The sequence below is a fragment of the Phoenix dactylifera genome, chromosome 16 (genome assembly GCF_009389715.1).
Source record: "Phoenix dactylifera cultivar Barhee BC4 chromosome 16, palm_55x_up_171113_PBpolish2nd_filt_p, whole genome shotgun sequence".
NCBI lineage: Eukaryota > Viridiplantae > Streptophyta > Magnoliopsida > Arecales > Arecaceae > Phoenix > Phoenix dactylifera.
The window spans coordinates 7,761,596-7,787,694 of record NC_052407.1 but is presented as its reverse complement, the minus strand read 5'-3'; the positions used below and the strand labels follow the sequence as shown (position 1 = coordinate 7,787,694).

The 26,099-nt window shown below is 38.2% G+C and overlaps 2 protein-coding genes across 7 annotated transcripts; one reads left to right on the top strand and one right to left on the bottom strand.

Moving 5' to 3' along the window:
- The first annotated feature begins 803 nt into the window (after positions 1-803).
- On the top strand, positions 804-8,470 carry LOC103717919 (LRR receptor-like serine/threonine-protein kinase GHR1). The gene is made up of 5 exons (XM_008806495.3): positions 804-1,161; positions 2,206-2,390; positions 2,466-3,603; positions 5,257-6,810; positions 7,779-8,470. The coding sequence occupies exons 3-5, from the start codon at positions 2,538-2,540 to the stop codon at positions 8,360-8,362; spliced, it is 3,204 nt and encodes a 1,067-aa protein (XP_008804717.2). The 5' UTR covers positions 804-1,161; positions 2,206-2,390; positions 2,466-2,537; the 3' UTR covers positions 8,363-8,470.
- A 2,690-nt stretch (positions 8,471-11,160) lies between these two features.
- Positions 11,161-22,133, bottom strand: LOC103717917. Of its 6 annotated transcripts, none has more exons than XM_008806492.3 (10): positions 21,951-22,133; positions 20,509-20,928; positions 19,111-19,282; positions 18,534-18,831; positions 17,701-17,773; positions 17,470-17,581; positions 16,076-16,142; positions 13,502-13,581; positions 13,137-13,430; positions 11,161-11,365 (listed from the first exon to the last, which is right to left on the bottom strand). In XM_008806492.3, exons 1-9 carry the CDS (start codon positions 22,014-22,016, stop codon positions 13,303-13,305), a joined length of 1,416 nt encoding a protein of 471 aa, XP_008804714.2. In that variant the 5' UTR covers positions 22,017-22,133; the 3' UTR covers positions 11,161-11,365; positions 13,137-13,302. The 6 variants fall into 6 exon arrangements, with proteins under 6 accessions (XP_008804714.2, XP_008804715.2, XP_008804711.2 ...); XM_008806493.4 differs by having other exon boundaries at positions 13,137-13,409; positions 21,951-22,132; XM_039114396.1 differs by lacking the exon at positions 16,076-16,142 and adding an exon at positions 11,761-11,845 and having other exon boundaries at positions 11,164-11,365; positions 21,951-22,130.
- Between the last annotated feature and the right edge of the window lie 3,966 nt (positions 22,134-26,099).

The window sequence follows — 26,099 nt, the reverse complement described above, 5'->3', positions numbered from 1 at the left end:
ATATTTGAGCCTGTACAAAGTCTTCATTATTTTTAGAGTTAGATACTATATCTAGCTAGACCACAGTAAATGTCCCAAGAGAAGGATGGCTAAATCACAGTTACTTGTTTTTCTTTCCTTTTTTTTTTTTTTTCTTTTCTTTTTGGCTAAAATGGATATACCATCCAAAAAAAAATCAAAAAATAACAAATTTTAGAGCACACCTGATAATCTTCTCATTTCTATCTAAAGGATCTCTCTAAAATAGTTATCTACGTAAGAGGCTATCGAGATCAAGCCACTTTTTACCGTAATTTAGATATCCCAGAACAAAGGATAGTAATCGCTCATCTCTCTCACACTGGATCCAGCTACAGTTACTCATCTTCGCAGAGTTACTTATCTTCACAGTGCAAGCTTACCCCATTAGAAACCGTTAAAATTAAAAAAAAAAAAAAAAAAAACTCTCTCTCTCTCTCTGTGTCAGCATTCACATGGCACCGTTCTCTAGCAGTAGGGCTGGAAGTTAGCGGTCAAAATGACTCAGGATCTAACCTGCGCTGGGCCCCACTGCCGCTAGAGGAACTCTAATTTAGTAGTCTTGTATATAATTACTCCCATTTAAAAAAGAGCTACTCCTTTACTCTTTCTAGCATCGGGGAAACGAAAAATAGAAGTTGGGAAATATATTAAGGAAAAAAGGGAGTGTAGTTAAAAGGCCTCTTTATTAATTAATTAGCTGGATTTTAGAAGTATTTGGGGTCCGCGAGACAGTCACGGCTTTTTGGCGGGTAAGGAAACCTCCGTTAAACGAAAGCCGCGAACAGGAAACACCATTAGCCCATTTTCCCATGCTTGCTGCTCCCTTCCACTCTCTCACTCTCTCTCTCTCTCCCGGGGAGTTTTAGGGTTAGGGTTTCTCTTTGTGGATTAGGGTTTTTGTTCCCTAATTATTCTCTTCTACTAGGATCATTTTAGAGTTCTTCTTTTCTCCTGTCTGTGGTCTGTATCAGGGGGGCTTGGGGGGGACTTAAATGGCGGGGGAGCTTCGCGGGCCCGCGCCATTCATTAAAAGCTGGAAGCTTCTCTAGGTTTGGTCCCTCGCAGCGGTGGAGTTGTTGCCCTCTTCATTCGCCCCCCTGTTCTTATATCGGAGAAGAAAAATCTCTCCTTTGCTCCTTGGTAAATCTCCAGTCCCTTCTAAAAGTCGCCGTTTTTAGCTGCTTCAAGCTCAAATCTTTGGAAAAGCTGAGAGTTTTTGGGCTCTAGCTGTTAAAACTCCCATTTCTGGTTCAATGGAGATTTTTTTTTTCTTTTTTTTGGCTGGCAGAGAATTTGTAATCGTGTGTAAGTAGAGTGATGCCGCTAGATTGCTTTTTTTTGTAGTGAATGCTGGATACTGGCAGTGCTAGATTTCCTCAAGCAAGTAGCATTTTTAGAGTTTGGTGTTCTCCGAGGGAGTGAGAGAGTTGTATAAAGCTCTTTTTGGGTCTTCCCAACCCTCTCTCTCAGCTTTACAAAACCTCTCTTTGAAATGCTTCAACTGTTCTTTGATTAGCAGCATTTTATTAAGGTTCGAAGAGGGCTAGACAGGGAGAGAGGGAGTTTTAATATTGCTTTTATAAGATGATTTAATAAATTGTTCCACGTTGTCATTTTCTTCTTATTTTGTGCTAGACCAGGAATCTTTTTTTGAAGTAGAGACAGTTCACTTTAGGGGTTAAGTAATCTTGATTGCAGAGTTTCAGCCTTTTGATTTCAATTTTCTTTGTGCCACGGTTGTGTTTATTGCAAATCTGTGCTATCATTATGCCCATATCTCTGGTGCTAGACTCAGGACTTTGTGCTTGCTTAGGGGTTTCAAGCACTTATTATGTGCATCTCGTGTATGCTTTAATGATGGCTTGAACCATCGACCGTGCGCCCAATTAGCTTCTACCACTGCCCTTCCATCATTCCCAGCAGACTACATTATGACCTAGACTGGTAGCAGCAATATGCTTGTTCTGGCTTTTTGATACTTTCTATCACTTTGACTTTGTTGGAATCAATTTTATTTTTGAGTACAATGTGCAATTCCTTCATTTTTATTACTGTTGGAGCAGTTTTTTTTTGTTTCTTTTGGTTTTTGTTTGAGTTAAAGTAGCTGATTGTGACAGTCAATGAAGCTGACTTTGCATTTGGATGTTTTGGTTTCGGCATTGCAAATGCAACTTACCTATGCAGCTTTGTGTGTGGAATGCTGAGACATGGGAGAAAAAAGAAATCTGTAACCATCCAACTTCCTTCTGGAAAGGCACCTGCTGGTGATATGCTTGTCCGGTTCAATTCTGGCCAAAGTCAGACCATTGGTAGCCCATGAAACACATCTAGCAATATATGATGCGTCTAAAACTGAGTGTCTTCATCAGGTAATGTGTTATCTTTGAGATCCATGGCTCCATGATGAGTTCTGATTTTTCTCATGAAATATATCTCCATTTCAGTGGGTTCCCCAGTAAAGTCTTTCTGCCCCAATATCACATGCATGCTACTCACGCAACAGGCAACTGGTCTTGATGGGGTTGTTTAGAAGATTATTGGTGGTATTTCTTGTTGTAATCCCTTCCTTAGCTCAGCTCCCCTCGCAAGATATCATATCCCTCCTTGAGTTCAAGAAGGGGATCACCCATGACCCTACTGGCTACATCTCAGACTCGTGGAGTGAGGTGTCTATTGACTTTAATGGCTGCCCTTCATCTTGGAATGGCATTGTGTGCAATGGTGGAAATGTGGCAGCTGTTGTCCTCGACAACCACAGCCTCTCTGGCACTGCTGATCTTGCTGTGCTTGCCAACCTAACAATGCTTGTTAAGCTCTCGATGGTCAATAATAACCTCTCTGGGAGATTGCCGGACAATGTGGCTGAGTTCAAGAGCTTGAAATATCTGGATATCTCCAACAATGCATTCTCCGGGGAGCTGCCTCAAGATCTTGGGAAGGTTCGGAGCTTGCTGAACCTGTCATTGGCCTGGAACAACTTCTCTGGGCCATTGCCTGACTCTATTGGGGGGCTTGCCTCGATGCAGTCCCTGGATTTGAGCCACAACTATCTGTCTGGCCCCTTGCCCTTGTCATTGAAGAGTCTTAGGAACTTGGTCTCATTGAATCTCTCGTACAATGCTTTCACAGAGAAGATACTGACTGGGTTGGAAAGGATGAGTAATCTGGAGTCATTAGACCTGAGCTGGAACCAATTGGATGGTGGCATTGATTGGAATTTTCTCATGGACTCAAGCATTGTTCATGTCGATTTTAGTGGGAATTTGCTCACCAGTTCAAACCCAAAGGAGCTAAAGTTCTTGTCTGATATCTCGGATACAGTTAATTATTTGAATCTGAGCAACAACCGACTAACTGGGTCGCTGATTGAAGGAGTTGAGTTGTCTACTTTTGGGCGTTTGAAGGTGTTGGACTTAAGTTATAATCAGTTATCAGGGGAGCTGCCAGGCTTTAATTATGTTTATGATCTTGAGGTTCTAAGGCTAGGAAACAATGGCTTTTTTGGATTCTTACCAAGTGGTCTTCTGAAGGGGGATTCTCTTGTTTTAAGTGAACTAGATTTGAGTGCAAACAATCTGTCAGGTATGCAGGTTCAACAATTGAAACATAAAATGTCAGTTTCTAATTGAGATTGAATGACTTATCATACTTGAGTATAATATATTATGTAACAGGATATGTGTAGGTCTCTTATGGGGCCTGCCCCTAACTTTTGGAGCTACTTTATATTTTTGTATTAATTTCGTAAAATTTTATTTTCTCATGGATTCAAACATAGACATAATTTTAGAGTGGGTATAAATTAGTTTGGGTTAGAAGTTTAAGTCTGAAGGTATACTTTATGAATAATTTTTGTTTGTTCAGTTCCATTTTGCTGATTGTGATATGCATTTTAGAAGACCATTGTAAATGTGGTTAATTTACAACATGTGGAGCAACACATTCAGTCTGTTTCACATTTTAGTTTCACCTTTGGGTATTACTATCACTATTCTGTAGTTCATATGTGTCTGAATATGTAAGCTGATGAATAGATTGTCTGCATGAAACAAAATGGCATGTTTATGGTCATATCAATGCAATGTTGCTATCATGAAATAAATCACTTGGTTTAAGACCATATTTGATTTACTGCTTTCTTCTCTTGGCAAACTCTCACCTTGTAATTGTTTTCTTTTTTAAATATGAGAGTGATTAGGATGCTTCTTTGGAGAAAGCCAAATAATCTGTTAGGCAGGGAGGGAAATCACCTGGTAAGTCTGAATGATTTGGAGTATGCAAACTCAAGGTGTAGTAGTTTGGAGAAAGTGGTTAATGGAAGAAAGAAGATATCCACATACTCAAACCGATGCTGAAATTTAAAGTATGATATATTGTATCAATTGCAGGTAAGAATTGAAAGAAATTAGTTGTCTGTGAGGCTAACTGGAAGAATCTGCGCACATATAAATACATGCAAGTTTTGTAGGATATACATGTGGGTTTGCCTCTAGAGACCGTATAATCAAATAGAATTGAGAATTATTCTGTTCATGTGCTCAGCTTGTGCATTAAAATTTTATGTCTAGGTTTCCTGCAATGTTAATAAGAATGGAAAACATCAAACATCAGTTTTGAAAAAATTGCTCCATGTATTCTTTGTGATTCTACTGTATGAAAATATAGGCCTCCACAGCAATTCCCTTCTTAATACTCTCTTATCTTTAACCAAAGATTGTAAGACAGGCCTTCATAAAAATTTCAGGTCCAACCATTATTTAGAAAATTCTCTTTAGGATTTCATGGGCATAGAGATGTACCTTATGGTGTTCATGGGGCAAAGGTTTCTGATTGCTTAGGCATACTGATGGTTTTACTTAATATGTCTACATCAGACACAAATATTGGCAGTTTTGGATAAAGTGCTTTAATGAAAAGTGCAATGCAAAGTTCACTGTCTAGTAGGGAAGATTTATCATCCACATTAATTTTTTATGTTAAATTATTTAACTTGAATTTTTTTTCCTTGCAAAGCATAAGTTCTGTAGTCCCTTAAGTGGATTAGTTCTGGACAAATGATTCAAAAGAAAGTGCTTTGCTTGAGTAATCTGTGTCGTGTTTTTGATTTTTTAACCTTTTCTTTTGGAAATAATTTGACATCTCTAGTGACACCATTCCATCTAGGAAGTTGCAATTAATATAATTCTATATTTGTTTGCCTTTGCAAACTAACATTTTCTTCTTTTAATATTGCAGGACATATTAATATGATCACATCAACAACTTTGCGTGTCCTTAATCTTTCCTCTAATGCTATTTCTGGGGAACTTCCGTTGCTGACAGGAACCTGCACAGTTCTAGACCTATCAAAGAATCAGTTCACTGGAAATTTGTCTGTGATTGCAAAATGGACAGATGACCTTGAATATATTGATCTAAGTGAGAATCAGTTGATGGGACCCATTCCGGAGGCAGCCTCACAGTTTTTACAGCTTAATTACCTCAATCTCTCCCATAATGCTCTCATGAACACCATCCCAGAAGTTCTTGCTCAGTACCCCAAGCTCTCTGTTCTTGATCTCAGTTTTAACCAGTTCAGCGGTCCTATTTTAACCGACTTGTTGAAGTCCGCCACAGTGCAAGAGCTTTATCTTCAAAATAACTTACTTGCAAGTAGCATAATTTTCTCTCCATCTTCATCGAAGAAGTCCAACCTTCGTGTGCTTGATATTTCTGGCAACCATTTCAATGGCAGTTTTCCGGATGATTTTGGCTCCTTGACTGGTCTGCAAGTGCTTGATGTTTCTGCAAATAAGTTCTCCGGTTCTCTGCCACCAGCTGTTACTAAACTAATTTCCCTTACTGCCCTCGACATATCCCTCAATGACTTCACGGGCCCATTGCCTGCAACATTACCTGGCACCCTTGTAAAATTCAATGCCTCTTACAATGATCTATCTGGAATTGTCCCAGCAAACCTGAGAAAGTTCCCAGATTCTTCTTTTCATCCAGGAAATTCTAGGTTGCAATTTCCAGGAGGCCCACCTGGAGCTGGCAGTGCTCCATCTGGAAGTCCTGGGCACAAGGCAATCAGACCTTTTGTCAAGGCTGCAGTTATAGCAGCTTGTGTTCTGGCTTTGGTGATTTTAATCCTTTTAGCAATTCTTTTGCATTACAAGAGGATTTCAAGGAAATCTCAGTCAGAAAGGGTTTCAGATAAAAATGCTCAGAGGAGGACCTTGCCAGATACTACAGGGACCAAAGGCAGGGAAGCTGGTGGTGCATTGGTGGTGTCAGCTGAAGATCTTATAGCTCCCCGGAAAGGTACTTCATCTGAGATAATTAGCCCAGAAGAGAAAATGGCTGCTGTCTCTGGCTATTCACCACCATCCAAGAATAGCCACTTCTCATGGTCACCAGATTCGGGGGATACATATCCACAGGAAAATCTGGGAAGGTTGGATGTCAGGTCACCGGATCGGTTGGCAGGAGATTTACATTTCTTGGATGAGACAATCACACTGACACCAGAAGAATTATCAAGGGCACCAGCAGAAGTATTGGGAAGGAGCAGCCATGGGACTTCTTACAGGGCGACACTCGATAACGGGGTGTTCTTGACAGTGAAGTGGCTCAGAGAAGGTGTGGCAAAGCCAAAGAAAGAATTTACTAAAGAGGCAAAGAAATTTGCAAATATCAGGCACCCTAATGTTGTGGGGTTGCGAGGTTACTATTGGGGCCCCACACAGCATGAGAAGCTTATCTTATCAGATTACATCTCACCTGGAAGTCTTGCTAGTTTTCTTTATGGTATGCTTTCTCTTCCCCAGTTTACCAACTTCTGCAATACTTTAACATTTAATTTTGGTCGTTAAAGTTGCACCCTGGGGAGTATTTTCTTGAGGAAATGACAAAGGATATGCATAAAATTCAGCTTTCCCGAAAGGATAGAGATTTTATGTGTTTCTTTTCCCTTCCAAAAACTTTTGGTGGTCGTGTCCCACTATCATTAAAGTAACACATTTCTTGCCCTGTTTGCGTACATGGGATGATTTATACATCCAATAGGAGTTGTTAATGCTGATACCTTCCCTTGTCTGAAAATTTTATTTATTGAGGGTTATTTCTCAGTAGGATAAAATAATATGAAATAGTGGTCTCTAGCAAAGGGCTTTCCGTAGTAATGTTCTTTTATAAGATTGGTTTTCAACCCTTTTCTCTATTTCTTTTCCTTTGGTTTGTATAGAGAATTTGATCAGTTTTCTAATGCGGATCTGTTTGGTTGGTCTTACTGATGAGAGCCTTGAAATATATCCAGCAGCCATCAGTCATCTATTTATGAGAAACAAGCATTAAGAAAGTTCTATAAAGCTAAAAGTTTTTGAACATATCTAGGAAGAAAGACATTCTTTTGCTTCCTTAATGTAAGACAGTAACTTCGCGCTTGCATGCACCATAAGCATTAGGATTTTTGACTTGGTTGATCTTGTAGATAGTTAACTGACTGTTTTAGTGAGTTCTGATTTTGGGAGAGAATGCTTTATTTGATTCTGAATATTCTGTTCATCACTGAACACCTGTACAGATCTGAAAGTACTATTGCATTTTGTTTTACGGTACTTCAATAGAAGCTTTCTTTTAGCCTCAGCAATATGAGTACTTCTTTTACAAAAAGAAAATTCTACTCAAAAAAAAAATAATTAAAGACTGGACCACACTATTTGATTACCATTAGAAGATCATGATACAAACTTTGTTTATTGATCTATTGCTTTCAGATCGACCTGGAAGGAGAGGCCCGCCATTAACCTGGGCCCAGCGGCTTAAAATAGCTGTTGATGTTGCACGTGGCCTAAACTATCTCCATTTCGACCGAGCTATTCCCCATGGCAACCTCAAAGCCACCAACATACTACTGGATGGCCTCGACCTCAATGCTCGTGTCGCGGACTACTGCCTGCACCGCCTGATGACCCAATCGGGGACCATCGAGCAGATCCTCGACGCCGGCGTGTTGGGCTACCGTGCCCCGGAGCTGGCAGCATCCAAGAAGCCATCCCCATCCTTCAAGTCGGACGTGTATGCCTTTGGGGTGGTGCTGCTGGAACTCCTGACCGGCAGGTGCGCCGGGGACGTCGTCTCAGGGGAGGAGGGAGGTGTTGATCTTACCGACTGGGTGAGGCTGAGGGTGGCCGGAGGTCGAGGGTCGGATTGCTTCGATCCAGCCATGGCCCCTGACATAGCGAATCCAGAAGCTGCTAAGGGCATGAAGGAAATGCTAGGGATAGCTTTAAGATGTATTCGCCCGGTTTCAGAGAGACCAGGTATCAAGTCTGTCTATGAGGATCTTTCATCCATATAAAGTGCTTTGTTTGATCCCTGTGTGTAGGACAACTATTTTTGGCAAATGCAAGTGCTGGCCTCGCCTTGATGCCTAGCAAGTTTGATTTGAGGTTTTTTTCATAGTTCACACATTATTCATTCGTGTTCTCTATATTCTTATTTAGCATTAGCAGCATTTTTTTCTTCATATAGGTGAGGACTGTGTATGCTGTTATTAGCGGAGAAAATTATGTCCTACATCGCATGCACTAAATGGCTGTGTATGCTGACAATCACAATCGTTCTTTTTTTCTTTTTTCTTTTTAAGAACGATTGTGCACCGAGATGAGCGCCTATGGAAACGAAGCTCGTTTTTATTGGCTTGCATGTCCACTAAATTTTAAGGACATAAGTTGCTTCTTTGTACCTTTCAACCTTTTTCTCTGGTCATCTGATGTAACTTTAGAAATGGTAATGTATACACCAAACACGTCAGCAATCTTCATAACCCCAGAAAAAAAAAGGCACCCAACCTACTTCACTGGTGTGTCTTAAACACAGTTATAATTCAAAACCACCTCTGTAAGAATTCTCTCCAGCCAACACCATCTTTGAAAGTGAGGGATTAGCTGAATCCAAACAAGTTCATAATTTCCCTACATTTTGCCTGTTACCAAGGACTTCTGAGTCAGCCCCATCGAGAACACACGGTAGTGCCGGTATCTGATCTTTGAAATCCCAGTTCCTGAGCTCCAGTAAACTTGTAGGTAATGAGCTGAGACTCCTATCTTGGCATGGCTTGCTCAATTCATTTAACACTTTGAAATATGGCTACTTCACTATACTCTCTCATTAAATTCACAAATATTATGAATGCTTTACATGAAAAAATTATTGTACTTTTCTGCCCAGCTAGCCCTCCCCGTGCTCATCTCATTTGTCCCATGTAGAAGGATTGACTGAATGATACCTAGGACCTCAATTGACACCCACATCCATCCACATATGCACTGCGCCAATACCATACCACCCCATGGGATCAGAGAGCCTAGTAGGGAAGGATAGCTGTATTTGTAACACATCGAGAGGCATCCACCATTGTTAAACAAGCAATCTTTCTCCAACGGATCAAAATGTTATGCCTCACGTTGATGCTATTGTAGTCTTCTTTTACCTCCACCATGCAATGGAAGTAAAGGAAACACATGCCATTAAAAGATTGCAAAATCCACAATCCATCGCATCTAGTAATATTGTGAAATTTTAGCTGGATCAGATCCACCGTTGAGCTGGTAGATCAATCCAATCATGAAACAATATGCACAAATACGTTAATATTATATTTTTTTTATTTATTGTTATATATATTGGTTTTTGCTGGATTAATTATTTTTTCCTGTGCATTAGTAGGGTTCGGGAGGTCCCGTGCGTACCTTCTATCACGGAACTTTTCCTTAAGACTTCATAATAACATCCTCCCTGCCCGCCTCCTTCACCACCGTCTTTGCCCAAGTCCCTTGCCTCAACACCTTTCTCTGAACTTTCCTTATGTGCAACACTAGCCTCCTCCTCCACTCTGCCTCCTCTATAGCCATGGCCTAACCCATTCGCTTCTATACCACCAAGCATTGCCTTTGGGCCCTTGTCCCGTCCCTCTCCTGTACCTTCTCCACCTTCTTCGGGGCTTGCACCACTACCCACTCTCTCCCTGTGGAAACCTAGGTCTATGACCAAGCCTTTGCCAGCGGGAGCTTTGACACCAACTTTTTCATCCAAAACATTCTCATGTCCATGTATGTTGAGTGCTTGCATCCACTCACAAGGTGTTCGACGGAATATTTGCCAGATATGCTCCACTTTTCCCCAAACTATCCTCTAACCTAAAAAGTAAGCCTCCTTATAAGTCAATTACTGTAACTCAAATTGCAATATGACTTTGAGTTGCAATGTAACTTCAACTACAAGGCTCCAAACAGCCTCTTAGGCCAAGATCTGGTAATATCAGTGATCATAGTCATATAAATTAAAATTAATTTGATGGATCATACCTCTTAATGCATTTAAGCACACTTGCATAGCGAGAAGAATTTGATTATTCTTGTTTGTGCTATGTAAGATTTCATCCAGTGATGCACATGAAATAAATTGTTAGTAAAGGTGGGGATCAGGTATTTCACAAATAAGATAACAATATAATAACAAAGCCGGCTTCTCAGCAAAGCAAGCCTTATATTAGTAGATTTGATATAATTAGAGTTTCTTCCCGAACATTGGGAACCTTAGGCAAATATACAATTGATACATGTCAGTCCACTTAAAATATATTGGAACAGTATGTCCCACTTGAATCATGCAGTCTATTTTGTAAGAGAGGTGTTTAGCATGCAAGCAATAAACCATATGTAATATTTAGGGGTGATTCAGCCCAAAGAATTATTAAGTAGCCTCAGGTTATTCAAGTTGTATTCGATGCCAAACCTATGAAATGCAGATTCTAGATCTCAGCTTTTTCCAATTTCATCCTAAAGCATTAACTGCAACATCATTAAAAAGTCTTTAACCCTGGCCAGTTTGAAGAATCAATATAGATCTCAGCTTTCTAATGCAGCTTTAGATCTTGAGCTAGAGTAGCTAAATACTTGAAAAATGATAAATTTTATCCTATCATGAAGGGAATATAATTTTCACATCTTATTATACAGCATTGCATTTCTTCTTTTACACACACACACACACACACATACATACATACATACATATATATATATATATATATATATATATATATATGTATATGTATATGTATATGTTAATGTATTTATATGTGTACGTACGTATGTATGTATATACTGCACTTCCATTCTCAAAAGAAGCACAGATGCTTTATGACAACAGTGTTAAGAAGATCTCAGAGCAGTAAAAGGCATCCCTTTACCCATATGTACAAATTTTGTCAATAACATGATCCAGTACTCTTCATTCCTTCTCATCCTCTGGGCTGCTTAATAATAATGCACGCTTCTCTTATATCAACTACTAATATCTGAAAACATAAGTGAGAAGACACATTAGAATCGAAATGAGTTGGCCAAATAATATGAAAAATTTTGGCCGCACAACTTGATTGAAGGTCCTAGCAGTTCCAACTTTTTTTCTCATTGAAGGTCTGAAGTATAAAATGATCGAGAGTGAGTTTCAATTGATACATCACAATGCTTGCTCCTTCAATTAAAACTAAAAGAAAAAATAGAATCATAGTGGTTGCTGAAGAAAATTTCCACTAGTGGTGGTACTCCATTGTCTTGATATCATTGCTTTCCACGTACTAAAATTTATAAGCTTTGATGTCGGAAAGAAAATGATATCAAGTAATAGGACAAAGAAATTGCAATAAGATTTTGGGACAAAATTCTTATATTTGAGAATTTTTGATGCAACCTTGCAGAAAATGGTGATTGTGGAACCGAGCCTGCCCCACATTGTACAGCAGCAATGTTTATGCGAACAAAATTCTTCAAATAATCTGGTCCAGTTATGAGGTTATTGAGTCAAAATAACATAAAAAAGAAAAATTGACACTTAAAAACCAAGAAGCAAACAAGCTGCAAGAGTAGATTCAAATTCTGGAGTATCAGAAGCAACTAGGTGAATAATCTAGGAAAATAAGGATGTAGATCTTAAAAAAGTGAAAAATTAATATAATTTTAACTGATTTCCTTATATATTTTAACCGAGGTAAGGACGGTCTTGATATAAACATCCTTGCTGATTCAGAAAATGACATGCATTAGGAGTGCGTGATGAGAGTGAATACTTTAGAAGATATCAACTATGAAATATTAAAAGTATGTTTCACTTTAAATATATCCATTATGTGACAAGAAGAAAGGCTTCTGCCAAGGCTCATTGAAGTATGCTAGTACCGAAGTCTTATGTTAGTGGAATTATTCAAAGGTTCATTTAAATTTGTGCCATTCTTTTGGAACAAATCATGAAGCATAAATGTATTGTAGTCAAACTGGGTGAAAGCCCTTTTTCCCCCCATGTGTACCAAAGATAACCCAGCACCATGGAAATTACACAAGCATATGTACATTTGAAGCATATCCTGGCTTCAGATATAAACTTGAAAAGGCTTTTGGCTTTTGAAGGTCAATGAAGAAGATGAAAATCGAAAAAAATGGAAAAAGTGGAGGCCCATGGCCAATGGTATCACATTGCTATAAGCAGGACATCTCTATGATATGCATATGTATTCATAAATGAATAATTTGGGAAGACATATGCGTATGAGAATATTTGGATAAAGAAAGCCATATGCTTCTTCAGTATCTGATTGACCTCCTGATTAAAGAATCCAAGAAAATGTTAATCAATTGTTTTAAACCTTAGGCTAATAGGTGGAATGCTAGAAAGCACAGGGCGATGATCTATCAGTTGGTTTGTGTTAGTGAAGGAATTGAAGGGTTTGATAGAAGCTGCAGTTCATAATTAAGGAGGGAGGGAGGGAGTGAGGAAGGGGAGCCTGGAGGGGGATGAACCAACAAGACAAGTTCTGTAAAAGTTTTAAACTATCTGTGACAAATAAAGTAACCTTACCTGTTTATTTTAGCAAATGGGATTTCAAATTGTAATTAGATAATAAAGTGGTGGCAAGTTCATACACTAGAACCACAGGAAAGTCGGCAGTAATTATTAACTATGTATTGAAACTCTCAAAGTTTAAAGTCATAAATGAGATCCTTCTGTATTAGATAAAGTCAAAAAATTCCAATAAATAATGCCTGTACTCAGAGACAATTTTAATTTATTACCTGCAATGGAATTATTAAATAATGCCATCCATGGTGTTAAACAGCAGCATTATTCCCGATTTCTTGCTGCTGGGGAGCATCCATGTTTTCGATTTCAATATTGTTGATAGAATTTGGGCGATTCCCACCTCCTACATTTTGCTGGAGAAAAAAATGCAGATTCCACCTAGCTCTCTGTGACAAGTAATCCCGAAATAGAGAATATGCACTGACGGCGATTCCAAATCCGATGAATGAGGATAGTAGGACCATTACTACAGTTGCCGCTTTCAGCTGTAAATTTGTAGACAAGAACTGAAATTCTAGCATCAGGATACTAAAATTTTGCTATACTAAAAAATCTATAATGTGAACAGTCTACTTACCACATGATAGAAGATGTAAGCACACATTGTTACAACTGCAAACTGAAAAAAAGCATACACCCATATGCCACTTCCGCTTGCTGAGAGTGGGGTACCAGAGTAGAATATCAGCATAAGCAAAGAAAAACATCACCATCAGAAAAGCAAGAGGAAGAAAGGAGACTATATAAATTCATGCATTTCAAATATCTACAAAATATATACTGCAAAGCCACGAAGCTATGCATGCGCATGCGTGCACGAGAGAGATTGAGTGAGAGAGAGAGAGAGACCCAGCATGCGTATAAAATTTGCTGAGCTTTTGGCAACAAATTCTACAAATCTTGCATGCTCTACTTCTAGTTTTCAGTTAAGTGATTTTTCATCGATGCTCAATCCAACGGTTTCCGTCGAACTCTTGTTTTTCTTTCTCCCCCCCCTCTTTTTCTTTCTTTATTGTTACTTGAGACCCAACTCATGTCTTGAATGTCATTTATTGATCATTTCTACAATAAATTTCAGTTCCCATTGTGTACCCTGAAGGGTCCTACATGCCTTTCCCTAACTTGGTCCTTTCTGGTCTAATCATCAGATCGTAATGTTGATACCTTTCTTCACATTGCTTAAATGCTTTTACATACCCTAGGTGTCAAGAATTTTGTTCAGTCACTCATCATACACGCACCAGATGTTTGACTTTCTATGCAATAGAAATTGCTTTGACAGCTTCAATTCTTATGGCCTCTATACTCATCGTTTTAGTTTTAAATGCACAAGCACTCACTCTCAATTATTTTCTCCAAATTCCCTTACCATCAAACAAGCCTTGATATGAGAATCATCAAGTGTGACATTTGTTCGTAGCTTGTATGCCATCAGAATTATCTACTCAGATTCCTAGCAGCATCTTTTTGTAGCTTTACAATGCTGACCCAACAATACTTTCAGCTTCCTTCCTATTAGTTGACTTCTTTGGCAGTCTACTTCAACTGCTAACTGACTTCATCATCCTGCACACCTAGTTGTGGAGCTGCTTCACTATCTTATCAACCTCTAGTTTGTATTGTTGAATCCAGTGCTTAGGTGCTGGTCTAAGTCATTCCATAAGGTTACTTTTCACAGCACAGGACCCGATACTGGGTTCCTTGGACATTCTAGAGAGAGAAAGTAGAGAGAAAGTGGAGAGAGAAAGTAGAGAAAGAAAATGGAGAAGAGAGGAACAAGAGAGAGAAAGAGAGATGATTCTCTCTCCTCCTCCTCTTCTTTCTTTCTTCTTTCTCTCTTCTTTCTTTCTTCTTCCTCAGCATAATAGAAGAGGGAGAGAGGACGGCTAGTGGCTATGGTCGGGTGGTCCGGCGAGGTGGCGGTAGGCAGTGGTGGCCGGTTGGCCAGCCAAGAAAAGGTCCGAAACAGGGGAATCAGACTCTCCTTGACTTCCGGCCATTGGCCGCTCACGGACGGCCACAGCTCTGCCGTGGAGGAGAGCAGAGAGGCCGTGGCCTCTACCGGAGGTCCGGCGCCCAGAGGTGGCAGTGCCGGTTGCCAAAAAAAGAGAGAAGTTCAGCCAAAACAGAGGTAAAAATAGGGTCATTTGCCGATCGATTTTCGGCCGATTTTTCAGCCGGCGGCCATAGATATCGGTCGTGGGAAGAAGAAGATGGCACAGGAAGGGAGTCCAGAGCATTACCTCAGCATCGGTGGCGTCCGACAGCTCCGATGGAAGAAAGAAAGGGAGGGAGAGGAGAACGAAAGGGGAATGGAGGAGGAAGAAGGAAGGAGGAAGGAAGAAGGAGGAGGTGGCTGTGGGAGCTCGATGGAGTTGGGGGGTTTCTATAACCCCCAATGAACTAGGTTGCACCGGCTATACCGACCGGCCGTTGGGCAATTGCAACCGCCTCCAATGGCCGCAACACCCCGACCGGCTCCTTTTGCTAAATTTTAAGTTTTACCTATGATCAAATCTATTGCTCTGATACCATATTTAACAACCCAGGACCTCACCCAAAATCGCTAGCCGAAAGATATTATTTAAGTTCCTTGATCCTGAATAAGTATCCAAGCTCTACCCAGCGAATAACCGATGTGGGACTAAACACACGCCCGCACGGATCCTCATAAGATTATAATTTATTTGACCTATAAAACTCATAACTTTTGAGAAAACTGCTGCAGGGATGGGTTGACCTTGAGAAGAACCGTTAACAGTTTGATTTGACACGAAAAGTGATCAATGAAAAAGGTTAAGAGAAACTCTATTTGCTGGAAGTTTACCATAAAACGACATATATAGACATGTTAGATACTCGATGGTGAAGATTGTTTGTGCAACAAAAGCATCCATGGGAAGGTGTAGGTCAAGAATAGGGACTTGAGTTGTTTGGAGGTGTTGCAGCGGGTTAAGACGAAAAGTGAAATGAAAAGGCTTAAGATAACATCAAGAAAAAAGTGAGACGAATGGTGAATTGGTGTTGTTGCACCATCAAATTACCAAGTGTTGCTCTTTGGAATTGCATCAAATGTTTGATGCATGAAGTGCCATGAAGGAGATAAAGAAGATTTTAGCATTATTCATTAAATAAATAATAGGCTTCTTACTTGAAGGTCGAGTAATGAAGAAGCCATCTATACACCACCTTTTGACCCATTATGACATTTGCAACTCCTAAAAGGAAGTAAGGATTAGAATATCCTTATTGCCGAAGAATAGATGAAGAAAAAACAGACAAATGAATGAAGAAATGAATAAAAGATTGGTCATGTGGCTGCATCTCAAAGATTATTGTAGGAGCGAAACAGCCACTTTTCATAAGAAAAAGGGAGTTTTCATCTGATAACAATTGTTAAAGGTATGTAATAAAAAAATAATGGAGTGTCAATGCACATGTAGTCATAAAAAAAAACATCTATCTATTATATAGATAACATGCTTTTCATTGGACGGTTGAGTGACAAAGAAGCGAACTGAACACCCCCTTTTGGCCCTTTGCAACTCCTAACATGAACAAACTACTAGGATTAAAATCTTGGCAACTTCTTGTTCAAACATTTTCGTATTTCTATTGCTATAGTGTCTTTTATCCTCTGGCTTCCTTATGGGTGATCATTCTGATGGCAAAATATCAATTTTCAGTGCATCTTGATTTTATATTTTTACTATTATCTGTATATTTATCCATTTGCTCGAGTTTGTGTTTCAATCTGGTCCATTGACTCTTAAGTATGCCTCAGTATGATCCAACCCCCTCTACCAAATCATGCCTTACTTCCCTCTTCATCTAAATCTGTTACAAGACTGAGAGAATCTTTAATGGGTTGCTCCCTAGTGTCACAAGCTTAAACTGCATAAGTAATATGATTCGTCTTGCTACGTGCCAATTGGCCCTAATGGTAGGCCCTTCTCTTAGATTGCAAAGGACCTGTACCTCAACTGGAAGATATAAAGTTGAGGGCAAGTTTAAGACATTCACAATCTACAAAGAAGAAACCTTGATGAATAAAAGGAAACATCCTTTTTCTCTCTTTTTTTCGGTGGAGGAGGTATAAAGTTTAGTAGCGTATTGAATTGTATATTGCATTATAGCACAATATTGTCGAGTATATCATCCCAAATATGGTTGCAAAGTCTGTACACTGGTTTTATCATATATTCCCTTGATATGTGTCCTATTTAATAAGTTTGTCTAGAGTTTTAGATGTTCGTCCAGAGTTAGCACACTCATTTTAGTACTTTCTACTTTAACTAGTACACCATTTTGTACAAAATCTATATCATATAACATAGGATCAATGAGGCAATTAGATTTCCTCAGTTCTCAAATTAATTAGTTATTAACTTTACAAGGTTTATGAAACAACCAATAGTTGTCTAGAGAATGAATTATATGTTGAGAGGGTGTATATATATAGAGACACAAACACACGTAAACAATCAAAGGAAGAACAAGAATCATGACAATGAATAAAGTGAAGAAATGATCAAAACCTCTTACCCACTAGAGAAGTTATCATGGATGATAGAAAACCAAGAATACTACCGAGAGGCAAAGATATAGCCAGAATATGTGTGCCTGTATCAGATGCCTGTTTCTTCAAAGTTGTCGTCTAGTAGGGTTTACAGAGAACAAAAAATTAGACAGCATCGACATATGCCAACTGATATGTCAGTTACATAATCAGGAAAATGATTTATTAGTTAGCTCTGCAGGCAAAGAGTTACATACCATAACAAGCTCCAGGAAACATATATAGGAAAGCATGCTGAATGCAATCAAAAATTGCATATTGTTGCAAACCCTGTTAGAAGCAAGAATGGAAAATATTTACAGCCTTAGAGCCATATATGCAGACATTGAAAGACAGTTTGATGATTAATGATTCTGATAGTTAAACTGCAAACTTGCATTCATGATGCCCATCTATATCCTTCCAGCATCTGCTCTCATGGTTATATCTGTTTGAAAAACTGTAGAACAGTGCACCTTGTGCTTTACTTCTTTGAACTAATGGTAGAAGTGAGTTGGAATATTTAACTTAAATTATGGCACTGAGCAAGTCGCTGTGGTAGCTGTAATTCTATGAAATTGGTAACCAGGAAAAACCTAACAACATGAGGAGGTCATACTCTTCCTTGAGTTTTCACTCAAGAGATCCCCATGATCAATACAATCATTATTTCTACTAATATTAATATGTTGAAGAAGTTGAACAGAGGAATCATATACTTTTTAGTGCAGATAACCAACAAAGAAATTTCAGTTTGGAACATATATTTAATTGATGGGAACTTAAAAGCATGTAATAGATGAATAACAATCACATAGACTTAATGCATGCCAGGGTCTGCGAATTTGATTCCTAATGTCCATATCGATAAATATAATGATAGTAAGGAAAATGATATAAAGATACATATGGATTTAATTTATTCAACCAAAGGGATGGAGTTTTAACCCTGTGATTTAGTGTCTCCTCAAGATATTTTCTTCAGGGTAAAAAGTAAAAAGATCAAGATCCTGTACAGCAATAAATGAGAATCTTCATAATCTGTTTTTACCTATCGTGGGTAGCTTGCCTCTGCCGAAGTGCATTTGGCGGCTGGACAATAGCAGTCTGAGGATTCTGTAATCTCATTAAAGTCACAGGTAGGTTTTTAACATCCTGCTTGCAGATGTCGCATGTCTTATTACCTTTAATGCTAAACCATTTGACCGCACACTCCTCATGTGCAAGTGCAAGTTCACCTTTGCAACTGCACTCCATCTTCAGAACCTGCCTACCATCCTTGAAATCAAGAAAGCATATTCGGCAGATTGCCTCTTCCTCAAGAATATCTTCCCCTTCTTCTTGAGTTGCTGCAAGTATAAATTTAACAGAACATCTTTAATGTTTCCATAGTGAATATAAATAAATGTCCATATTGCAGGAATTGATATGGAAAACTTGATTTGGTGAATAGAATTTAAAATTCAGCTTCAACCATTAAAAATTGGCAAGGAATTCTTATCATCGGTAACAGATAAAGTACTTCAGGCTTACAGACAATATTATGAAACAAGAATAATGAAACAATAATCAAGAATTTAATAACTTTGGCATGTACTGATGAGAGAAACTTGCAGAACAGTAAGCACCTTCATTTGCTTCTACAGCATGATTTGGCGAACCACCATCAACAGTAGAGTGCGAGTTTGCTGACATTACACAGACTAGAACCCCAAATGAATTGATCTGCTGCAAACTGCTTTTGACATTGCCAGGTAGTGAAAATGAGCGTGGAATCTGCTTCCGAATATCTTCTTTCTGCTGAATAGACAATAATCCACTCGTAAGAAGCTCAGAGATGTAATTACAGGTTTAACATAAAACTTCAAAAGGAATTTCTATTCAATTGCCAAATACATTTTTTTTTTCCGAGAACAACTCTAATGTACACTGTAGATTAAATTATCTAAGATATAAAAACATGTTCTGAAAGATTTTTACATGAACCTAAAAGCAATATCTGTTTAAAACAAAACAGACTGGAACCAGACATTGTTTATGAATGTGGAAATGTGTAGACGTTTTTTAGAGAACTAGGACAGGTAAAGCCCAACCTGATCCTAGAGCGGCAGGATCAAACTGAGGTCTCTTGGATCAACAGAAGAGACTTTACCAACTTGGCCAGTTGGCAACCTCATAGAAATATGCAAATGCAAACAAGACATAAATTTACTTTTCATGCATGTCTTACTGATCTCAAATGCATAGCAAGATTCGCCTTTAAAGAGTGGACATAATTTAGTTTGTCCACTTTAAACATAATACTTCGAACATTCAATATTTGCTTTTATATATAGGCACATCTGTTAAGTTCATCAAGGAATCATCATGAACTTCAAGGCATGGTCCACACTGATGATTGCATGAGAGGAAGAGACGATGATAGCAGTGAACAATACACTGATTCTAAAGGCAAATTTATGGTATCTCTATCATATATATGTCATTTTGTTTCTAACTTCAGAGCAACCCCTTTAAGGTCCCATTGCAGAAAATATGTATCAAGCAATATCCTTTATCTTTTAATGCATATGTTCAGATTTTTAGACGATTTTGTTTTTTTCTGGGTAGTGTAAGTCGGTGAAAGTTCTAGAAACCATCTTTAACCCATGAACAAAGTAACCTAAAATAACAAAGTGTATTTTTTATTTTATATATTAATTTTCTTTTCTGCAACAACTTATGATAAAAATGGCAGTGAATTAACAAAAACACAAAACAATGGAATAGAAGGTCTCATCTGCAAGCATAAGAGAATATTTCCAGCGATAGCATATGCATCTATTGGATTATATTAGTTTTAGAGGAGTAGAAATGCACCTACTTTTTGATATTTAAATTCAAACTATGTATGCTCTATCTCTTGTCAGTAGATGTAGTGCCATTTCTCCAATTTATCTTACATCACAGACCAGCAACTGAAGACATGATCATGTATGAAGCCAATAACAAAAAAAAGAAAAAAAAATGAAAAAAAAAGAACTTACATCCAAATCAGAGAGGTCAATTTTGAGATTCTCCTGTACAGATGGAAGACCTGAACCGGCCGCTTGTGTCACAGGTAAAGAGCGTGTCCTATGTGCTGATACAGAGGACACATCTTTGGTCAGAGAGGATGGCCTCAATGCAGAAGTTTTCTCCTGCTGTTGTTCTGAAAACAGCGCCTGAGTGAGAACTGCCTGATCACATTGTGGGGTCAAATCTGTGGTCTGAAACCCGAACCGCGGAAGCTGATTTCTGATGGATGATTTTATCCTTGCTGAAGTCTGTCTCGGAGGTAACCCTGTTTTTCTAGTTGAACTAGCACTAGATTCCAGAGAAATAGTTCTTTCCACAGAAGTAGGCAGTGCGGTTCCCAAGGATCTTGATACAGTTTCTCCTTGAACTCTTTCACCTGCATCAGATACCTGAATGGCCATTTAAAGACCGATCAATGACATGTCTCACCATATAAATATCTTGTAACATTAGACAATGTGAATTATGCATCTAAAGAAACTAGCAAGCTTTGGACATTCGACTAACGATTGATGACATATAAAATTGAGAAAGGAAAGTCATCAAAATGATGCGAAAGATTAACAAAATCATTTATAGCTCATCTGATTGAATCATGATAATCATCATATGCTTAAAGCAAGACTAGTTTTCCAAAATTAACTTTAAAAGTTTGCATCTTGATGCTGTATAGACACGACACAAGAAGGGCTTCTCATCAGTGCAAGCAACACCCAAGAAGATGTCATGTCTCATTTCCTCTCCGAACGTCATACATTAGCCAAAAATCATTTGAGACCCTTCAACAGTTTCTCTAAGAGAAAATCAAAACAAGGCTTGCTTCTACATTCATGGTGATGTAGGACATGACCGACATCCAAATCTATCAGAAAGCTAACATATCTAAAACTCACAGATTTCAGGTAGTGCGACCACCATCCATTGACAAGTATAATCTACGAAACATATTCAATGGTTTGCACTTTTTTCCAGCATATACCAAGTACCAGTAGAGGTGTATACAAAGCAAGAAGTTCTTGATTCACATAAAAAAAATACAGGCCACCATTTACAGTATCAGAAGTATTCGAAACCTGATTTTTTTATATTTTACTTGAATATATGTTTCCACCGTAACCCAATCTCGTAAGAAAATATTCCCTTCTCAAATTTACCATTATCCGAACTTGCAAACCCAATTTCCAATCTAAATATTCCTCTATTTTTCCCCTTCTTCCTTGAGACATTAAAAGCCACCTCTTTTAATCTCAGTATATGACTAGAAATCGATCCCACGCAATTAATTGCTAATGTCTCATGCCAATTCATACAGAAAAGAGAAGAAACTTTAATTATTATTTTTTCGGCAAAGATCTCAAAAAAAAAAAAAAAAAAGACAGAACAAATGCCCATAGAATTAACATAAAAACACCTGTTGATCGGAAAGATTCGGAAAAGCTTCCTCAGCCGTTCGCGATGGAGCTCCTGAACTCTCCATCAAACGTTAAATTCGAAGAGATGGCCAATTGGAACGCAAGAGATGAAGCCCCCTCGCTTGAGCTCTGAGACGGTTGGGACTTCCGATAGATGGAGCGCTCCCGGGCTTTAAATAGGCCGTTTAAGTTTAATTCAGTGTAAAGTACTGTCTGATACGAGGCCCCATGAATTCCCCAACTTCTTTTCAAAGGGGTTGGTTTTCCTTCATTGTCGTCCTGGATTTTAAAGTTTTTGATTAGAATAAAATTGGGCTCAAATCCAGTACCATGGTACCAAGAAAATGACCTTCATAACTTGATTTGTTTGATTATTTTTTTTAATGATTTGTTTGATTTGACCTGTAGCCTTCAAAATTTGCGAATTAAAACTTATCCTACAAAAGCACACCAAGCACACCCTATTTCCTATATTTTCTAGAAACATATGCCTTCGAAAAGGGCAAAGATACAAAAGAGAACATTGGATATAAACAAAAGAGAAAGAGAACAACGTGAATCTATATTCGAAGTACACTTTGAAATTTTTCTTGATAGACATTATCGTCATTGCATTGAGAGGAATGATTGTATACGACAATATGCAATGCAACAAATGAGCAAATATACGTAATTTCTAGCTCCAGCTTCTATATGACATGAATTTTCTTTCAAAATCACTTGCTTTTATCCCTCGTGATACATGCTAGATATATAGAGATTTGCTATCACAAGAAGAGCTCCATTGCATCTAGGGTTGATTATAGATGCCTTGATGCCTAAACTATATTTATTTTCAGTCATGTTTTGCATTGGGCTCATTTAAAATGTGATATTTTTTGTGCCTAAGCTTGGCCCAAGTCATGTTCAATCATTTACGTATTAATCAATATTCGATTGATTGGTCTGAGACTATCGACAAATAAGATTTGTCAGATATTACTACAACTACTTGAGATGCGTTTGGATAACTGATCAACTCTAATTGTATCCCTTTCCTTCTTCCCATCTTATCGCATATTTGTCTAGAGAATCTCAGGCATTCCCTATCACCATAATCCCACATATAGTTAGTTACTTCTATGGTCTTTCACCTACAACCTTTCTTGGGGATGCTTGCCAACTAGACACCTTAGGAAAAAAGCCAACATAATCTCCTGTGATGCTGAAGGCTAAGAAAAGCCAAGTTGATCAATCACAGAGTATCATAGAAGTTCACTTCCTATTCTATTGATTCTCATATCATGTGCAATATAGATTGGAAAATTCTTTGGAAGCTTTAGGAGTCCAGTTTTGGGAACAAAAGCTTATCACGTTTCTGAGTCCACCATCCTAGTGGGTTACACGGCACAAAGGTAGGTTGGATATTGGTGACAATGGCATCCTTACTCCTTAGAGTAAGAAGTTCCTGCACAGGCAGCTAGTGGTTCTTGTCCATGGCATAGAACACACATCGCCTTTGGTATCGGTCCCTTTCAACATATAATGTGGAGCAGATGCAGCACTTGTAGCCATGAAATTTGATTTTGTCAAAGCTATGTGTACAAAGAAAATATGTGCTGTATTTAAGCAGTATTATGCTGAACATCTGGATCAACAACTGGGTAGGAACAAATGGGGGAGAAAGGACGGAATGAAAATAGTAGACCTTGGAGCAAGTAGCCCGCATCTACTGCAGCTATCTATACCGCTACTTTCGCTACTACCAAAAAAGTGGCTGACTCTTTTTTTTTCAATGAAAGTCTAGTCTGGATATGAAAGGTTCCTATGGATATCCCCTCAGTCTCAGTCTCAAACTACAGCGGCCTAGCCCGTTTTACCGCCCTATCTGGATCTTTGGGGTTCAACCCCTTGAGAACCGCGCGATCCCATAAAGCGATCGCAAACAGCTCCCAAATCATCCGATGGAAGGGAGTCCGGCCCACTAGGGCCTTATCACCTTTCACCGGAGATGAAGACCAGAAAGGACGCCAATTCAGGCCCACCTCCATAGGGATTGGAGTGAGTTCTTGCACATACCTTAAGAAACCAAATTCAAATGAGCACAGGGTTAATTGGTCATGACTACTAATTTTATTTTATTCATTAAGGTTGTGCATGTGCATATGCAGGTAAAGGCAAAGGCATATGGAGAACTTTAAAAAAGAAAACAAGAAGTAAATGGTAGGTCATTATTGGTATGGAATAGAATGAGCAAATTTAAACCCCCATGCAAGAAAAAGTAAACCATTCACTCTATGAGAGATTCTAGGGAAAGTTTCGATTTAATTATGAGAAGCATAACTTGATATCATTGATTAACTTATTGTGAAGGCTTTCACTTATTTGATAACAATGAATCAACCAAAGCATTTTAACAATGAGCTTCGATTTGAAATTTTAGACGCCATCTATCTTAATATTGTTGGTGTGTACCAAATAATCTCAAAAATTAAGCTATATTAACTGAGTTTCATGTACTCTGGATGCTATTTTTGAAGTAGGTATTACATGTCAATTTTTATGCACACATTACAAGTTATTGCCTATAATTCTTGGAATTCTCTGCATTACTTAATGATTTTCAACATTACTTCCATAAGAATGACTTGCACAAATGATGTGCTTTCATAAATAGGAATTGTTTAATGTCAAAATAAAAAGTGGACAGTAGATGAGATTATGTGTCTCTCTACCTACCATTGCCATAAGAAAGGATAAAATCTATAAGTGATTCTAAGGAAGATAACACCTCTTATATCTATTTTATTGGAATCATAAAACACAATGGAGAAGTTACTGACCTAACTAAAGTTAGCCTGCATCTTCATCATAATTGCTCCAGCTAGCCAATCAACTAGGTCGCGTATCTTATGATAGATGTGAGTCATTTGGAACTAGGTAAAGAATCATGTCATAATCTAAATAGCCATCAAGATAGAACAGTAGGATAAAGATCCACCAAACTAAGGAGCTTTCGAATTAAACTATGATCATTTATTAATTTTAGGTCATGAAGTTTGGAATGGAATGCTCAGGTGTCTACAGCGTGCCCCTTTTTGTCTAAGGTTTGGACAATCGAGAGGAAAAACAAGAGACAATACCGGGCATCCATGTTCAACTAGGGTATTTGTTGGAGGATGACAAATCTTTTAGTAACTTTTATCTTTTAGCATGCAAAAATACAATGAATACAAAGAAGCATACTTCACTTGCAGGATCACTAACATCATTGCACTAGTTGTCTCCTCCAACATATCATCAAGGCCCATGGTGCTTGGTTGCTAAAACTTGACTAGAGGATCAATAACTATGTAGCTTTGGAGTCAAACTTCGTAAAAACATCAATGACTATGAAGCTAGTGTGAGGACATTATAGCCGGGCATTAGAGACACTCCTAATATGAGTTTATCCTAGCTATCCTCAACCTATAGTCCATATAAAACATCAAACTGTATGATCTTCAAACTTGGCATTCTCCATCGGCATCTAGTGTAATCTCGGGTATGACTTCTTAAATCAACATGGTGTAAAGCATAACTTTAGCTATAGCTTCAACCAGTGGAAAGTATGATCTAAAAATGAAGCATCAACATGATATTGAAACAAAATAGATAACTTGCAAAATAAATGAGATATTTTTTATGCTTCTAAATTCATAAAAATATGTGGCAGAAATTACCTCAAGAAGAGACATTTTCATGAATTTGTCAATACTCTTTATTAGAGTATTTTTTTAAATAATTTTATAATTTTTTGGTCTTCTTTCTTGACTCTTTTTGGGGATCCATGAGTGAGCTTTTTATTGTATTTTTATAATTGTTGAAAACTAGGGGATCACACACAATATTGCAAGTTGTGGGATCATAAACCCTTGGTTCTAAGTCCAAGACGAGTTGAGATGACTTATGGGGTAACATTATCCATCACTTATTTAATGACATGGTGTAAGAATAAATATTCAAATGGATTGATGAAATATTTTTTTAAAACACATAGGTTTTTCTAAAAACTGTGTTGGAAGAATAAAGATGTAGTTATAAATGAATCTAGTATGTGAAAATTCAGAATGATGAAACATACCACTTCTTAAATGACAAGAGTTCTAAGTCTCAAAAACATTCCCATC

Bases quoted from the DNA above. Each gene is read 5' to 3' on its own strand.
- LOC103717919 (XM_008806495.3), top strand. From the start codon at position 2,538: ATGGGGTTGTTTAGAAGATTATTGGTGGTATTTCTTGTTGTAATCCCT. The intron at 3,604-5,256 runs GTATGCAGGTTC...TTAATATTGCAG, and splicing joins GAGTGCAAACAATCTGTCAG to GACATATTAATATGATCACA. The intron at 6,811-7,778 runs GTATGCTTTCTC...TATTGCTTTCAG, and splicing joins TCTTGCTAGTTTTCTTTATG to ATCGACCTGGAAGGAGAGGC.
- LOC103717917 (XM_039114396.1), bottom strand. From the start codon at position 22,016: ATGGAGAGTTCAGGAGCTCCATCGCGAACGGCTGAGGAAGCTTTTCCG. The intron at 20,929-21,950 runs GTGTTTTTATGT...ATGGCCATTCAG, and splicing joins CGAATCTTTCCGATCAACAG to GTATCTGATGCAGGTGAAAG. The intron at 17,582-17,700 runs GTATGTAACTCT...AAACCCTACTAG, and splicing joins GTTTCCTGGAGCTTGTTATG to ACGACAACTTTGAAGAAACA.